The 18660-nt window shown below is 31.9% G+C and overlaps 1 protein-coding gene across 1 annotated transcript in view; it reads right to left on the bottom strand.

Annotated features, from left to right (window-relative positions):
* The window catches only part of LOC114329466 (UDP-glycosyltransferase UGT5-like), a 75823-nt gene that overhangs the window by 9560 nt on the left and 47603 nt on the right, over nt 1–18660 (bottom strand). Inside the window, exon 3 of the mRNA XM_028278582.2 lies at nt 13550–13769. Within this exon, the coding sequence (XP_028134383.2) occupies nt 13550–13769 (220 nt within the window). The remainder of the gene's footprint in view (nt 1–13549; nt 13770–18660) is intronic.

The following is an 18660-nucleotide window of genomic DNA, read 5'->3' as shown; positions in this document are numbered from 1 at the left end:
CTTGAACGTATGTTTTTTCATCCCTGAGAAGGGGTGAAACTCACCCCTGGACCAAATCACACATCAGCACAATATCACTTTTTTCTTTGACATGTTAGCTATGTTTATGCCAAATTTCATATCCAGAAGGTTCTTTAAAATCTGGAGTAAAAACCAGATTGAGTGAGTAAAATGAACTATAAATAAATTAGCTTGAGTTTTTCTCAAAAATGTATTATTCATTTATTGATATAATATATAATAGACCTGGATCCCGCGTAAGAAAGAAAAGTTGATTAATAGCAAGCTGAAAATTTGTTAATAGCTTAACGGTGTCTAGTCGGACAAACTTTGATGCACGGGAACACTGGAACAGGGGAAGTTTTAACTGTGGAGGATGATAAACGTGTCGTCCTGACAAGTTTATGATTGTGAAAAATAGCAAGTTGCTTTTAAGTTTATTCGATAGCCAACGTTATGTAATATATGAGAAAATGTTTGTCCGACAAAAATTTTGGGCATTTTAATGAGTCCGACACGTAGATCATGTCACATCACAGGAATTATGTTGGTGATGAATAGCAATCTGATTTTTGCATGAGAGTTTAATGAAAGGTTAAAAAAGCAATTGGAAGTTCTGTCCGACAAAATTAATGGGAAATTTTCGTAGTCGGACATTCTAAACAGGTAAGATATAGACAAAAATGCTTGTGATAAATAGCTTTCCGACAAAGACGAAATTTAATTAAGTAAATTATTCCTTACCAAGAATGACTGTTGTCGGAAAAAAATAAGGGGTAGATTTTGTAGTCGGACAATTAAAAAAAATAATTTTTGAAATTTCAATAAGGGGTGATTATTCTATGTCAAAAGTACCTGCAATCAATTACAATCGATATCTTTCGATTTATCTCAACATCATTTAGATACCTCACTGTAATACATTAGTATTAGTATTACCTCACTGTAATACATTAGTAGATCAGGCAAATTATATTATGGATTGAGTGGTCTAGCTATCTTTGTCTGCCACATGCGCGGGATCGCTTGGTTAAAAGAGGTAGATAGACCACCTATCGAGTTTTTGCACTATATTCCCTGTCTACCCTTATGTCTATGACTACATTTCCATTTAAGAAAAACTGTCACTTTTGACAATAATTCATAATAAATTGCAATCGTAACTTCAAATTTAAACTAATCGATTTATTTTGGCAGCAAATTATTTCTAGCCATGTGACATATTAATTACATTAATATTTCATTTGCAGAAAGTTGAGAAAAATTACGTTATACAATTTTAGTAATAATTTATTTAGGTACCCTTTTTCAATCAAGCAAAGCATTATAGCACGAGGAATGATATTCAAAAGAATTTTCACAATTATCTTGCAATTGAACCTCATTGAATTGATGACCAAGTATTTTACCAACTTTGTAAAATGTTCGAAAATTACTCAAAAATGTTCCGTTGAATGGTTTCACTTTTGATTTGGCGACTTAAAATTTAAACTGTTGACACTCAAAAAGAGACACAAAAACACTCCATAGTTAATATAAATTTTAATTTCCAACACACGTGGCAAACAGAAACTCAGAGACCATGTACTTTCAAATACTACATACTTTGTATAGCACAAAGTGTCACACTGACAAATGCAGCCTTCTAATACATACTTCTAAGCATAATGTGTCATATTTACGTCTATTCTTATAAGCACCGAAGTTTTAGACCCTTCACATTTTTCAATGTCGTTTACAGGGTTAAGATTTGAGTATGGAAAAAAATGTATACAACGTTTTTTGTAGGAAATTTTCCGTACTTTCTGATGCGCCTAATTAGAAAACCCTAAGAGATTGCTTACACATGTTCTTTGATATTTTTTATTGTCACTTTGAGAATATCCAGAACAAACTCCACCCAAAAAATAATTGTTTTGCAATATATACATGCATTGATACTTACCTCACTGTTTTTGGAGTGTGCATGTATATATGCACATGCAAATATGTGAATATAAATAATAATATACAACTAAAACAGCTTTATCAATATGTGACTAAGTCATTCTGAAAAAATGTTTTTTATTTATTTCCTTCGATTTGCCCAAACTTTTTGTCCGACATATAACTTTTTACGTTACAAAATATAATTTGTACATAAACAAATCAAAATTAGCTTGCTATTTATCACCAACATTTTTGTCTATATCTTACATGTTTAGAATGTCCGACTAGGAAAATTTCCCATTAATTTTGTCAGACAGAACTTCCAATTGCTTTTTTAACCTTTCATTAAACTCTCAATCAAAAATCAGACTGCTATTCATCACCAACATAGTTCCTGTGATGTGACATGTTCTACGTGTCGGACTCGTTAAAATGCCCAACCTTTCTGTCGGACAAACATTTTTTCATATATTATATAACGTTGGCTATTGAGTAAACTTAAAAACAACTTGCTATTTTTCACCATCATAAACTTGTCAGGACGACACGTTTATCATGCTCCACCGTTAAAACTTCCCCTGTTCCAGTGTTCCCGTGCATCAATGTTTGTCCGACTAGACACCGTTAAGCTATTAACAAATTTTCAGCTTGCTATTAATCAACTTTTCTTTCTTACGCGGGATCCAGGTCTATAATATTATGATTTATATTCAATGTTTATTAAAAACTATTGATATACAATGTGTGGTTTTATTGGGCAGGCGGGCCCTCATCCCAACTGGAACCAGGGCCGGCTGATCTATCAGTACGCCACCGACCATTGTTCTACACATGTTTCGAGTTATGCAACTCTCATCAGGAACTCATAACTTCTTGTTCCTTCGTATAGAGGTCGCTTCTAGCATGCTCAAGCCAGTTATGTTACTATAGCAGCTAACTAAATTGTATTTAATTTTAGTTTTAACTACCACAAGTGTTTCTGATGATAATTGAATAACCCAAAACACGTGTGGGATAACGATTGAGTTCTAATTGCAGGGAAATGCAACCGTCTACGTTTATTTTAAGGTATTTTCTCTATGGTGGGGGAGCCCAAGCGGGGATTTTTGCAGTTACTCGAGCGCGTCAGATTATTACATGGGGAGAAACCTTGTACCCTGAAAATGTACCTCTACCATATATTCGCTCTTAATGCAGAGGAGTTCGTTAAGGGGGTGGGGGCCGAAAAAATATATCCTTAGAAAACCTCGAAATCGTCAGATTAAGATAAGGTAAGTTAAGTACATGCAAAATAGTGTATATTTCAAAAATCTGAAAATTTGAGCAGGGCGTAAGGACATTACCCGTGTTGAGCTGCCCCCCCCCCCACACTTGCAAAAATTAAAAAACAAAGAGCCCTGATTTATGAGTTATTATTGAGCTTTCATATTCCGCAAACTAAAAATTTTGAGCTCGTTCCACTGAGCAGAAATTTAATACTTTAGTGGGGGGGGAGTTGAGTCAGCCCCCCCCCTCTACTTAAAAATAGGAATATTGAATCGGTTTTTGCGGCAGAATTACGAGCTATTTATGAGCTCTTGAAATTATATAGTTTCGATTTTTGAGCTCATCCCCTTCACCCCCAAACAACCCTTTAATTGATTTAACTTAAGAGAAAAATGCTGAGAAAACTTAAAATATATCGTATTGCGGATATAATTCCTATAGCTTATATACTCTTAGAATAAACTATTAAATCACGTGTATTTCGAATATTGAGCTACAACCACTTCGCAAGGAAACCACCCTATCTTACCGGCTTAAGAGAAAGTTGTACTTAAATGCATTAAATTAATTATTTGGCGACTACATATCATTTAATAATTTATAAGCTTCCAAATTACGCGCATTTAGATCAGTAAATTGCAATTTATTTTGTATAGTGCAGTCACTGAAGGTAAAAATCAACGATTACTTTCAATTTCGGTGAACCTACATCGATTTTCACGAAAATTAGTCAGTGGTTAGAGGATACCTCAAGAAACAAAGGTGACATGGTACCACCTTGCGCCTTTACCCTGAGGGTGGATACCGCCCCTTCTCGTGGGTGAAAATTATTTTATAAAAAATAACTGCACTAATCTATAAAAGAACAAATTATAAGCAAAATTTATTATATAAAGTTATTAATATAAGTCAATACATTTTAAGTTATTAAAGATCAAACATTTTAATTATTCGTGAAAAAGTGCATGTTTTGAAGCGGTTTTTCGTAAATAACTGAAAAACTGTAAGTTTTTACAAAAAAGGTAATAGTAGTTTAATTCGTATAGCTTATATTCTAACACCCGATTTCACCAACGATACCTAAATAGTTGCTTTATTAAGTAATTCTTATCGATAGGAACTGCCTAAGTCAATACTTAGAAACAATCGCGTTTCACAACTAAAAGCAATGCTTATCTAGGAAATGCTTTCCTAGGTATTACCTTTGGTACGTTTGAACTATTTTTGATAAATAAAAAGAAGAATAAGATGACATTACATTACTTTTTCGATTATTTGTCATTATTGTTTGTTTGCCAAGTTGGTTTTATTCAGTTTTGTACTGTTATAGTTATTTTATTTAGCAGCTAGTTATTTGTGAATTAAGTTTGTTTAAGTTTTTTATGTTATTTGTATAATATGTACAGTGAAATGGAGGAAAATAAAAGAGTTGTCAATTCCACATAAGTATTATGACGAAAAATTAAAGTTAGTTGAATTGTCGTTAATGATATAATTTTGAAATAAATATGTTGAAAATTGCTTCTTTTATTATTAATTTTTAATGACACACTTTTAGTGATATCATGAATGGGATTTGAAACACAACACTAGTTTGTTAGGTAGTAGGTAGACTATCATCCATAATTTTGTCAATAGACCTGTAAAAAACTCCAAATGATTTTTTATATTTTCCAACACATATTATATTATTAATATAAAAGATAATACAAAATTACAACTACTAATATACCTAATATTACAGAATAACAGAAAAATTAAGGTAGGAATCAAATTATTGACAAACGTCACAAGTACATTAGTCAAAATTGTAAAAACATAACCTGACTGTCAACGATAAGTAATACCTAAAGTTTAGGGAGATCGAAAACCGTATCCTACCGTAAGGTGATGTTTAAGCGGTTTAGGCAATTCTTATCGTATGGTGAAATCGGTTTTAGAGTTAGGAAGTACTTAAACCCACATAGGTAATTCTTAAATATTTAGGTATCGTTGGTGAAATCGGGCATAAGACTTTTAAATCACGCGCCTTTCGATTATTGAGCTACAACCCCTTCGCAAGAAAACCATCCCATATTCCCAGCTTAAGAGAGAGTTGTACTTAAAATAATTTAAATTAATTATTTGGCGACTAGTTATGGTTTAATAATTTATGAGCTCGCAAAATATACGCATCTCAATTATTGAATTGCCAGTTTCTTTCTATAGTGCAGTCACTGATGGTAAAAATCAACTATGACCTTCAATTTCGGTAAATCTCCATTCATTTTCACGAAATTAGTGCGCGGATCTTGATGCTATCAAATTTTTCTGGAGCTCATTGTTGATAGGTATTTCTAAGTACTTTGACAAGTATTTAGTACCTAAGTGTTATAAAATGCATCTCTTTCCCGTTATTTAAGCTTGAATCCTTAGATTTGAACAGTCGCAGAAAAAAATATATATTTATTTACCAATAACTTACTTTAAATTAACATTAAAGGGTTTTTCAAGTAAGCAATTTATTATATTTTTTATTAGCTTCAATTGTAGTGATGAAAACTTTTTTGTAAAAACTTACAGTTTTTGAGTTATTTATGAAAAATCGCTTTAAAACATGCATTTTCTTTCACAAAAATTAAAATATTTGATCTTTAATAACTCAAAAAGTGTTGATTTATTAATAACATTATATAACAAATTTTTCTTACAATTTGTCCCTCTCTCGATTTGTGGGGTTATTTTTAATAAAGTAATTTTCACCCCCGAGAAGGGGTGACATATACCCCAAGCTAAAACCGCAAGTTGTTCTTGTCAATTCGTGAAAATGAATGGAGATTTACCGAAATCGAAGGTCACAGTTGATTTTTACCTTCAGTGACTGCACTATAGAAAGAAAATGGCAATTCAATAATTGAAATGCGTATATTTTGCGAGCTCATAAATTATTAAACGATATGTAGTCGCCAAATAATTAATTTAAATTATTTTAAGTACAACTCTTTCTTAAGCCGGGAATATGGGATGGTTTTCTTGCGAAGGGGTTGTAGCTCTATAATCGAAAGGCGCGTGATTTAAGAGTTTATTCTTAGAATATAGCTATGCGAATTAAACTACTATTAACTTTTTTGTAAAAACTTACAGTTTTTCAGTGATTTACGAAAAACCGCTTCAAAACATGCATTTTTTTTTCACGAATAATTAAAATCTTTGATCTTTAATAACTTAAAAAGTATTGACTTATTTTAATAACTTTATATAATAAATTTTGCGTTTAATTTGTTCTTTTATTGATTTGTGCAGTTATTTTTTATAAAATAATTTTCACCCCCGAGAAGGGGCGGTATCCACCCTCAGGGTAAAGGCGCAAGGTGGTACCATGTCACCTTTGTTTCTTGACGTATCCTCTAACCACTGACCAATTTTCGTGAAAATCGATGTAGGTTCACCGAAATTGAAGGTAATCGTTGATTTTTACCTTTAGTGGCTGCACTATACAAAATAAATTGCAATTTACTGATCTAAATGCGCGTAATTTGGAAGCTTATAAATTATTAAATGATATGTAGTCGCGAAATAATTAATTTAATGCATTTTAAGTACAACTTTCTCTTAAGCCGGGAAGATAGGGTGGTTTTCTTGCGAAGGGGTTGTAGCTCAATAATCGGAATGCACGTGATTTAATAGTTTATTCTTAGAGTATATAAGCTATAGGAATTATATCCGCAATACGATATATTTTAAGTTTTCTCAGTATTTTTCTCTTAAGTTAAATCTATTAAAGGGTTGTTTGGGGGTGAAGAGGATGAGCTCAAAAATCGAAACTATATAATTTCAAGAGCTCATAAATAGCTCGTAATTCTGCCGCAAAAACCGATTCAATATTCCTATTTTTAAGTAGTGGGGGAGGGCTGACTCAGCCCCCCCACTAAAGTATTAAATTCCTGCTCAGTGGAACGAGCTCAAAATTTTTAGTTTGCGGAATATGAAAGCTCATAAATAGCTCATAAATCAGGACTATTTGTTTTTTGATTTTTGCAAGTGGGGGGGGGGGCAGCTCAACACAGGTAAGGACATGGGTGAGTCCCAAAATTTCACAAGAAAAAAGCAAATATTTCGCGAAATTAATGACAGCTCGAAAAACTAAAAAATACGTGCTCAATATTTTTCAAAAATCTATCGAACGATACCAAACACGACATACCACGGAGAGAGGCGGGGGGTTAATTTAAAATTTTATACACGAATCCCGCTATATTTCGCGAAATGAACATCAGATCGAAAAACTGAAAAATACACTTATTCAATATTTTTTAAAAATCTATCGAATGTTACCACACACGACCCCCCACGGAGGTGGGTGGGGGTTGCTTTAAAATCTTAAATAGGAGCCCCAATTTTTATTACAGATTTGGATTCCTCACTTAAAAATAAGTAACTTTTATTTGAGACATTTTTTAGCATTATGGATAGATGACAGATGGCGCTATAATCTTAAAAAAGCATTGTTGGAAATGGGAAATTAAATTAAAAATAGAAAGTCCCCAGTTAAATGGAAAACTTTACTTAACTTTTTTTGGTTTTAGGGCCTACTCTTCACAACCCAATAGGTCCCCACAACGCTCGAGTGACTGCACATTTAGCATACTTTGTTCCCCTACCACTATGTAAAGAGTAAAAAATAGTGTTTTCATGGGTGAACTGTAGATATATTGTCGGAATAAAAGCTTATTACAAAATGCGTAAGCACATCACATCCGTCAAAGGAACTTCAAATAAAGTTGTTGCTTAGTTTATTTTAAAACTCAACAAAAGATATAATATAGAGATTATTCATGTTAACGCCCCAACATCATCTCCTTCATCTACGCAATATAGTCCAGTCGGGTTAGACGAATAACAGGCCTAACCTTGCATTAGGAGCTGCCCCAAATTTTATTTTTCTTATCTTTAGGGAGGCTCAATATTAGTATAAATTTAAAATATCGACTGAATTCCACCGTTGCGTTAGCCGCCATCTTGATTTTAAACGAGAACTGTTTTTGCTCAATATCTCCGCAATTTTCAATTTTTTGACAAAAAGTGCACAAACTGAAATTGTTGAAATAGCGATTTTCTATAATTTCATATATTATAATTTTTTTCGTGCGGTCGATATTTTCCGAGTTATGAGGCGAAAATAGTGAGAGTTGGAGCATAATTATTGAATTATTGAATTATCTCGTTTATTATTAGTTTTACAACAATTATGTACCCATACAAAAATGAAGAGAATTAAATTCTACACAATTTTGATCTCTTTAATTTTTTGCTAAAATTAATATTTAAGGTAGTACGTATGCGGTAATGGCGCGAGCGTAAGACCGGATTGATTTTATAGCAATTGTTTTTGTTCAATATCTACGCCATTTTCAACTAAAATTGTTCAAAATAAAATTTCCTACAATTTCTTTTTAACAAGTTTTTTCATGCATTTGATATTTTCCGAGTTACATGGGAAAATAGTTAAAAGTGGTGGGGGAAGCATAATTATTGAATTGAATTTTGTTTCCGAGCTGCCCCAAATTTTATAATTCTATCCTTTAGGAGAGATCAATAGTAGTGTAAATTTAAAATCTCGACTGAATTCCGCGGTTGAATTAGCCGCCATATTGATTTTAAATGAGAACGGTTGTTGCTTAATATCTCCGCCATTTTCAACTTTTCAACATAAATGGTGAGAAAGAAAATTGTTGAAAATGCAATTTCCTACAATTTCTTTGGCACAATTTTTTTATACGATCAATATTCTCCGAGTTAAGGGGGAAAATAATGGAATCGGAGGGGAAGCATAATTATTGAATTGTCTCATTTATTATTAACTTTACGACATAATTGTACCTAAACAAAAATAAAGAGAATTATATTTTATACAATTTTTGAAACTTCCAATGAAACATCAACCAAACTAAGTATATAAAAGACATAAAAAGACATTATATGCATTAAGTTCACTTAATTTTATTAACTAGCGGGTTTGATTGGTTGAATTTGTCTGTCGATATTTAAAGTTTTATGTCAGCTAATATATTATGTTTCAACTTTCTTTTTTTAATTTTGGACCCTGTTGTGGGGAATTTTCCCATTCCCCCCTTGTAGACCCGCCACTGGTTCTCTCGAAAAATTGTAGTAAATCGTAATTGCAACAATTTCAGTTCTTACACTTTTTGTCGAAAAGTTGAAAATGGCGGAGATATTGAACAAAAACAATTGCTACAAAATCAATCAGGTCTTACGCTCGCACTTTTACCACATACGTACTACCTTAAATATTGATTTTATCAAAAAAATGTATGGCATCAAAATTGTACAGAATTTAATTCTCTTCATTTTTGTATAGACATATATTTGTTGTAAAACTAATAATAAACGAGATAATTCAATAATTCAATAATTATGCTACAACTGTCACTATTTTCCCCTCATAACTCGGAAAATATCGACCGCACGAAAAAAATTATAATAAATGAAACTATACAAAATCGCATTTTCAACAATTTTAGTTTCTACACTTTTTGTCAAAAAATTGAAAATGGCGGAGATATTGAGCAAAAACCGTTCTCGTTTAAAATCAAGATGGCGGCTAACGCAACGGCGGAATTCAGTCGAGATTTTAAATTTATACTAATATTGACCCTTCCTAAAGATTACTAAAGATTAGAAAAATAAAATTTGAGGCAGCTCCTAATGCAAGGTCAAATGCTCTCCCGACTGGGATGATATGTTTTAATATTTGGTGATTTTAATGACTATTTCACTAGACTGTTTTAACTGATAAAACGTCATAGCAACGCATCGTTTCCTACTGACAAAACTCCTTAGCGGACGTGATTTCTCAGCGACAAAATTATGACAGATCCGTCACGAAGTGTCTGGTAATAACAAATAAATAAAGATTATATTTCGTTGATATGGTGCATTAATTGTCTCGTGAAATAGTCTTGTCGAATATCATTCGAGAGACAATTATTTACCGGCAAAATTTTCTCCTGGTTTCATTCAAGTTCGTTGCCTTTTGGTCATTTTCGCTTATGAAATTTTGACAAAATCACTCGACTGACGTCTCGTGATTTAAGTCAAAATTTAATTCGCGAAATTGCCAGGTAACAAACTGTCATACCAGTTGAAAATATTGCCGGCAAAATTTTCTCTCTTGTGATATTATATACGATAAAACTGCCAGCAGAACATGTGTTGAAACAACATCTGTATAAAAATTTAGCTCAGACCAACGCACGCAACGAAAAAGTAGAAGCTTTGGTTGGTTTTCTACTTTAGAATAACTCATTCTAAATGAAGAGCTTCTTTCATAAAAACAACAAAGAAGATGGACTTGGTAAGCCAGGATAGCAAACCAAAAACAACATCGTCTATAATTAGCAACAAAACGGAAATCGTCCAAGATGTGATTGTCGTAGACAAAAAATAAAGACATCGATTGTTGAGAAACAATGAAATGCACACATGAACAAAGCCCAGTAACGTTAAAAGATACCAACAGGACATTTAAACCAAATTAAAAACAAATACAAGGACACCAACAATTAAGAAATAAGAGAAAGCTACCAATAAAATCAAAACCCTAATGAAACAGAAAAAAATATATATGTATATAAAAGAGAATATAAACACAAATAAATAAGAAATAAGCAAGATGAATCATCAAGTATCAGTAGCGTAGCTAGCCCCACGGAAGCCCCATATCAAAGTTTGTCGCGGGGCCCTTTACCGCCGCGACAAAAGAAGCAAAAAGGCTTGCATAGAATAGAATGGAATGTAATAGAAATATGTTTTATTGTCTTTGAAAATTTTACAATATTATGGAAAAAACTTAGAAAAAGTCGGAAAAAAAAAAACAAAAACAAATACAGTTTACTGAAATTACATAAATCGTCAATATTAGTACAAAATAAAATATAATGAAATACCTAAAACAAAGAAAATATGTTGCAAAATATAAATAAATTGCACACTACATAATACAATTGTAGAATCTAACAAGTTCCGCGTATAACACCCAAATATAAATAATAATAAACCTAATAAACTCTAAACCAAACTAGAAAAATAGATTTGAATTGTCGAGACTCATTGTTGAAAACAGATTCAGTTTTTTCAATCCAAGGATGAATGGACATTGAAAATGAGCTTAAACAAAGAAGCTCTGTTCTTATGGTATAACGGTGAGCGGCAAGCAAATACACTTCTCTAAGAAATTAACGTATCACCTTAAGAATGGGTCATTTTTGATGTCTCGAATTTCTTAAACCTCTTGTTCGATTTAAGTGATTTTTTTAATGCGTTATAGCCTCATTCTTTAACAATATCGCTGTAATAATATTGTTGCTGGACTGGTAAATTGTCATTGTATACTGGGTGTACCAATCAAACTGTGATTTTTTCTCTCAAAGTTCGCGTTACCCTGTGGCATATTTTACCATTTATAAAATACTGAAATTAAAACCCAACTATATAATTATAGCCTCATGTTTTATTAACATTCTGTTTTTTGATTAATTCATTCTTATGTTGGATAATAAAAAACTTAGGTACTTTAACAACTAGCCTGTTTTTCAACAATACAGGGTGTTTTTAAATAAGTATGGCAAACTCTAAAGCGACCCATAAATTGCGTTATTGCTCGACAGTTTTGTTAACCTTTTTTCTTCGGCGAGCAAGTCTGTTCGAACAAAAATGATTATTGCATCTTTTTTGCAAGCGAGCAAGAACGACAGTTTTCAACCCTCACACTTCCGTTTTGCGTCATTTTTGTTCGAACAGACTTGCTTATCGAACAAAACTGTTGAACAATAACGCAATTTGTAGGCAGCTTAAGGGGTAATTTGGCATGAAAAAATAATTACAGTTTGCGTTTGCTTTATAAACGTATGTCTGCAAATGCTTAGTAGTTATTGCGCTTAGTAGTTATTGCATACGGGCAATATGACCCTTATGTGCGCCAATGGTGAACATAAAATTCTTAGTTCTATGTTAAAAAATTCACAATAACTACCTGTTAGAACCCACCAAATTTCATTTGCATATATCAACCGGTTTTAGAGCAATAAATAAATCGTCAGTTTGTAAGATAAATTTCAACACCCCCTATCTCAGACATACGTTTATAAAGCAAACTATCATTATTTTTTCATGCAGAATTAATCCTTAAAGTTTTCCATACTTATTTAAAAACACCCTGTATTGATCAAAAATAAGGCTAGTCGTTAAAGTATTACTTACCTAACTTCTTTATTGTCCAACTTCTTTATTATCCAACATAAGTGAATGAATCGAAAAACAGAATGTTAAGAAAACATGAGGCTATAGTTGAGTTTTAATCTCAGTATTTTATAAATGCTAAAATATTCCACAGGGTGACGCGAACTTTAAAAAAAAATCACAGTTTGATTGATATACAGCCGGTACACAATGACAATTTACCTGTCTAGCAACAATATTATTACAAAGATATTGTTGAAGAATACGGCTATAACATATTTAAAAAAATCACTTAAATCGGGAAACAGGTTTAGGAAATATGACATTAATAATGACCAATTTTTAAGGTGGTGCGTTAATTTCTTGGAGAAGTGTAGATATACATAAATACAATTATAGATAAAGCCAGATTATACGAAAATATTCCCAAACAATACATACTGTTTCAAATATTCAAAGATAAAGCAATTACAAAAATTGCAATTTGGCATTACACATTATATAATAACTCACACACAGCCAATGGAATTGACAATGAGAGCTTGAAAACAAAAAAGCTCTGTTCTTATGGAGCAGAGAATAGATAATAGATAAATATGATTTATATAGGTGTATATGAAGAATCCACTACACCAAAATGTTGATATCCAAACAACGTACACTGTTTCAAAGCATTTTAATAGTGAAATAATTGTAGAACACTTTGTTCAATTTTTGTAAGTGAAATTGTGTTTCGACATGCCGCGCTGGGGGCCCTGAATGTATAATTGATACGGCTGATAGGGCGGTAGCTACGCCTCTGTCAAGGATTATACATATCAATCGGAAAAGTTTTGAGATAATATATGGAGCTTGAAGTTAACTCAAAGAAAATTAAAAACTGGAAAGAATCAAATAATCAAATTAAGAACAAACAGGGTGAAATAATAACCAAAAGGACTGAGTTGCTAAAAATTGTGGAATATTTCTATCAAAAATATACAGTAGTAGAGGGGACAGCGAAATAATGATACAAAAGGCTACTAAAAACCATATTAAATCAATGTATTTAGATTGACTATGTGAAAAACAATTAAAAGTCTTTTAAGAATTTATTAAAAAGCAAACCTATACTTACTTGTTATCATTTAATAATTTATTTAAAGCATTCGTAAATCGTTCTTCATTTATCTGTGAAAATGGTATTTTAATTCCATAACCTTCATTCTCTACTCTAGCGGCATTCATCTTTTGGTCTCCAAATACTGGTAATACTAGAACAGGCACTCCGTAATGTATAGATTCCGTCAAACTAAGAAGACCTCCATGTGTAATAAAGAGTTTAACATTTGGATGAGCTGTAAATTATAAAGTTAATATTATTTATAAATATTGTCTATAATAAAAAACAAGGTTTAAATCGAAAAGTAAGATTTTTTGTGCTTGACGCTTATAAGTAAAGCTCGGAACAGAGTCGAAATGTCATTTAGCCTATTTTGCCTATCGTAATGTATTTTTTGTCTATTTTGCCTATTCTAGGTATTTTTTACACATTCGGTTTTTTTTTCGTGTATTCGGCTTATTTGTGCCTTTTTAAATTATTATATTGTGCCACCCATGATACTATTCAGTCTACTAATCTGTGATACTACTATTATTAAACCTTTTAGTAGGAGAGGAAAGTATGCTAAATTTGCAGTTACTCGAGAGCTATGGGGACCTACTGGGTTGAGAAGAGTAGGTCATAAAACCAAAAAAAAGTTAGTTAACTTTTCCATAAAGTAGAGGACTTTCCTTTGTTTAATTTAAATTTCCATTTCCAACAATGGTTTTTCCGAATATAGCGCCATCTAACATTATTCTAAAAAAGTCTCGACTCAACTTTGTTTATTTTTACGTAGACAATCCAAATTTGTAATAAAAATTGGGGGCTCCTATTTAAAATTTTAAAGTAACCCCCCGCCCAACCTTCGTGGGATGTCGTGTTTGTGCCATTCGTTAAATTTTTTTAAAACATTGAATACGTGTTTTTTGCAGTTTTTTGATCTGATATTTATTTCGCGAAATAGTGTGGGGTTCCTATTTAAAATTTTAAATTTACCCCCCTCCCCGCCCCTCTCTGTGGAGGGTCGTGTTTGGTATCGGATGGTATCATCCGATATATTTTTGAAAAAGCCTCGGAGGTGTAACCAGAGATGGTTCCCATTGTTTTCAGTCTGATGGGATGTAGAGTAAAATTGTTGTTTTATATGCCATTAGATTGAAAACTTAGTCTTTTGCTAGCAGTTGCCGCTAGGGCATCTATGCCATTTCGTTCGTTGCAATCCGTGACTGCACGCCGGGGTTTGTTTTGGTTGGATCAGAGAGAGCAGCATATGTGCCTCCTGATGAGAGACTAATAAGTTTCGAAACCGGTAGAAGTGCCTGCTGTACTCTCTGATTGGACTAGAATATGGTGCGGCTGTATTTTCGTTTTGAAACGAAATTGAAAATGGTTACTCATTTTTGATTTACATGTTTACTCTGATTGGAGTACGAAGGGAACCATTCTCGTTGGAACTTTACCGCGCTGAGCAGATGGGACGTGAATTTTAAATTGTAGAATTCCCTCATCTTTCTTAGTCTCAGCGTCCGTTATGGCTTGCAAATTGTAGAAGCCTCGGAGGTGTAACCAGAGAAAGTTCCCATTGTTTTCAGTCTGGTGGGATGTAGAGTAACATTATATTGTTTTATATGCCATTAGATTGAAAACTTAGTCTTTTTTAAAAATGATATTATATTCTGTACTGCAAGTGTCACTTTTGATAAATAATATTAGACAAGGAAGGATCTGTTTTTAGGTGGATGTGAAAGGTGGCATTCCGATTTTTGCAGATAAAGTTAAGTGATAACTTCGTTAATAATAATTGACTTATGCTTCTTTTCAAATATGCCCGGAACATTAATAAAAAAATAAAATACTTGAAAATTTCAAAAAATTTCGTTTTTTTTTCTATTTTCTTTGCTTATAACTTTAAAACGATTCATTTTGGAACAAAGTCGTATAGGAATAAAACAAAGATAATTCAATTTTCTATCAGCTATGATTGGTTAAAAATGTCTTAATTTATCACCCTTGCTGCAAAATAGCAATAAATATAAAATAAGGGGGCAAAATAAACCTGTCTGTATTCAATGTTTTTCCATCACTTAGGTTACACTTGGCGCCTTCCTAATTCGCTTATAAAATTTTTGTAATGTGCTTAAACCGTCCACCAAATTTCATTAAAATTGACTTACTACATTTTGCATAATAATTTTGCAACCTAAACTTTTTTTAAAAAATTAAATTTTTTTAAAATCTTGCACAACAAAAACTAGAATATAAAAAGATTTGTCCATTTTCTTTAAATATAAAGAAGCACTCCACCTATCTAATGCACTTTACAGAATTGAAATCGGATTATTTAAGCAGCCTCAGCAAAGTTTTAAATTTATAAACAATTTTTTGGCTTATAAACAAATTAGTGCTGTGGGCAGGAGGTGGTGCTACGGGCTCCTTTATTTAGATGGACTTACCCAAGTTTTTATGTATTTTGACCCGTAGAACACGAATTTTTTGGGTAACAGTTGATCCGGATGTCGATAAGATTGTTATAAACAAAGAACTTGAAGAATTACATAACATCGATTTTTCGCAAAATAAAACATTTTTTTGTATTTCTTGGGTCATTCTAAGCAAAAAATGTTCTTACAAGGTTTTTCGTAGGATGCATAATTTTCGAGATAAACGCGGTGGAACTTTCAAAAAATCGAAAAATTGCAATTTTTGAACACGAATAACTTTTGATTAAAAAATAAAATAGCAATTCTGCTGACAGCATTTGAAAGCTTAAGTCAAATTATACCGGTTTTAGTTATTTGCATTACAAAAATTATTTTTTTTATTATTAAACAAAGCTATTTGTTTAGCATTTTAAAACATTGCTGAGGCCCCTTAAATAATCCGATTTTAATTCTGTAAAGTGTATTAGATAGGTAGAGCACCTCTTTATATGTAAAAAAATTAGCCAACTTCTAAATGGTCTACTTTTTGTTCAGAAAGATTTTAAAAAATTTGAACTTTTTAAAAACATTTAGATTGAAAATTTATTATGCAAAATCTATTAGTAGCCCAATAAATGACCGATTTGTAGTGTAATTTCCAGGGGCAACTCCGAATTGCATGAAAATTTGGATTTAGGTTCTACTTACCCTCCACTTCAAAGTTGAATTTGTGCCGTTGGTTGCTTTTACTTGGGGGTTGACATTTACCCCTTCTCGGGGGGTGAAAAACGCGTGTTTAAAATAAGGCCGGAAATGGATAAATTGACTTATTTTAAGCACCTTTTGTTCTATAAAGTTTTTTACGTAATTCAATACTTTTCGAGTTATTCGCGATTTAAAATATTGATTTTTCGACAAAAAAAACTACGTTTTCAGACTGTTTTTCCCAAATAACTCAAAAAGTAAATATTTTATCGAAAAAAATATATTTAGCAAAAGTGTAGCCCATAAAAAAACAAAAAAAATGGTGTACCAGTAAAGTCTACAAATTGAGTAGAAGCAAAGTTGTAGCTCATGAAAAATACGTTCTTATTCGTCTAATTCCAAATCGAATAATTCAACGCGAAATCACCGAAGAAAGAAGCGTTTTTCGGGAAAATTTTATTAACATTTTTAAAGTATTGAAAAAAGCTTGTTATTGGTTTTTTTAAAAAGTTTACAGCATCAAAAATAAACGAGTTACACTGAAAAAAAAAGTTGGCCCCTTTTTTTTTGGTAAAACAAATCGTGAAAACCTCCATCTATTTAGCACCCTAAATGAAATTAATCGTTTGGCTTTCCCATCTATTTTAACTGTATGTATATTGTTTATATGATCTGTAAGTTTGATTGGTTTGAAGTGCTTATTTTTGAAAACATTTGGTTTTATAGTAAAAAAAAATTCTAAAAAAAATTTCATTTTTTCAAAATAACTTAAAAAGTATTAGTGATAAGAAAAATTTTAAAGAGTAAAAAAATGTAGGTTTTCCTGGAGCTAAACGCGGCGAGATTTTCACGATTCTTTACAAAAAAAGAGGGCCAACATTATTTTGAGCGTAACTCGCTTATTTTTAATGCTGAAACTTATGTTAACAATTAAAACAAAGCTCTTAATAAACACTTTAAAAAAGTTTAAATGGGTTTTTCCCGAAAAGTGCTTAATTTTTCGGTGATTTTACCTTGAAATATTCGATTTCGAATTAGACGAATCAGAACGTATTTTTCATGAGCTACAACTTTGTTTTTATTTGATTGATCGACTTTACTGATACACCATTTTTTTGGATTTTTTATAAGCTACACTTTTTCTAAGGACATTCTTTTCGATAAAATATTTACTTTTTGAGTTATTTGTGAAAAACCGCCTGAAAACGCAGTTTTTTTGTCGAAAAAATCAACATTTTCAATGGCAAATAACTCGAAAAGCATTGACTTACGTAAAAAACTCTATAGAACAAAAGTTACTTAAAATCAGTCAATTTATCCATTTCCCGTCTTATCTTGAACGTATGTTTTTTCACCCCCGAGTAGGAGTGACTGTCACCCCCCAAGTAAAAGCAACTAACGGCACAATTTCAACTTTGAAGTGGAGGGTAAGTAGAACCTAAATCCAAATTTTCATGCAATTCGGAGTTGCCCCTGAAAATTACACGGTATCGCCGAATTTCCCGTTCATTTACTGGGCAATAGGTCGATTTTAATGAAATTTGGTAGACCATTTAAATAAGATAAGAATTTTCTAAGCGAATTACTACGGTTCTAAGTGCCACCGAAGTGGTTAAGAAATATTGAGTAACAACAGGCGTATTTGCCCCCTTATTTTGTATTTATTGCTATATTGCAGAAAAGGTATTACGTGAAGACATTTTGGACCAGTCGTATATCAAAACAAATTAAATTAGATTTATTTTATTTCTGTACGACATTGTTCCAAAACGAATCGTTTTAAAGTTATAAACAAAGAAAGCAGAAAAAAATCGATGTTTTTCGAAATTTTTAAATATTTTAATTTTTTTACTAATGTTCAGGGCATATTTGAGAAGGAGCATAAGTCAATTATTATTACTGAAGGTGTCACCTAACTTTATCTGCAAAAATTCAAATGCCACCTCTCACATCCAAAAATAGACGTTTTTTAACAGATAAGTCCTGGTCTATATGTATTTCGTAAATTTTTCGTTATTT

This window comes from Diabrotica virgifera, chromosome 3 (genome assembly GCF_917563875.1).
Source record: "Diabrotica virgifera virgifera chromosome 3, PGI_DIABVI_V3a".
NCBI classification, from domain to species: domain Eukaryota; kingdom Metazoa; phylum Arthropoda; class Insecta; order Coleoptera; family Chrysomelidae; genus Diabrotica; species Diabrotica virgifera.
The sequence above is the reverse complement of the archived record's forward strand: the minus strand, read 5'-3'. Positions and strand labels throughout refer to the sequence as shown.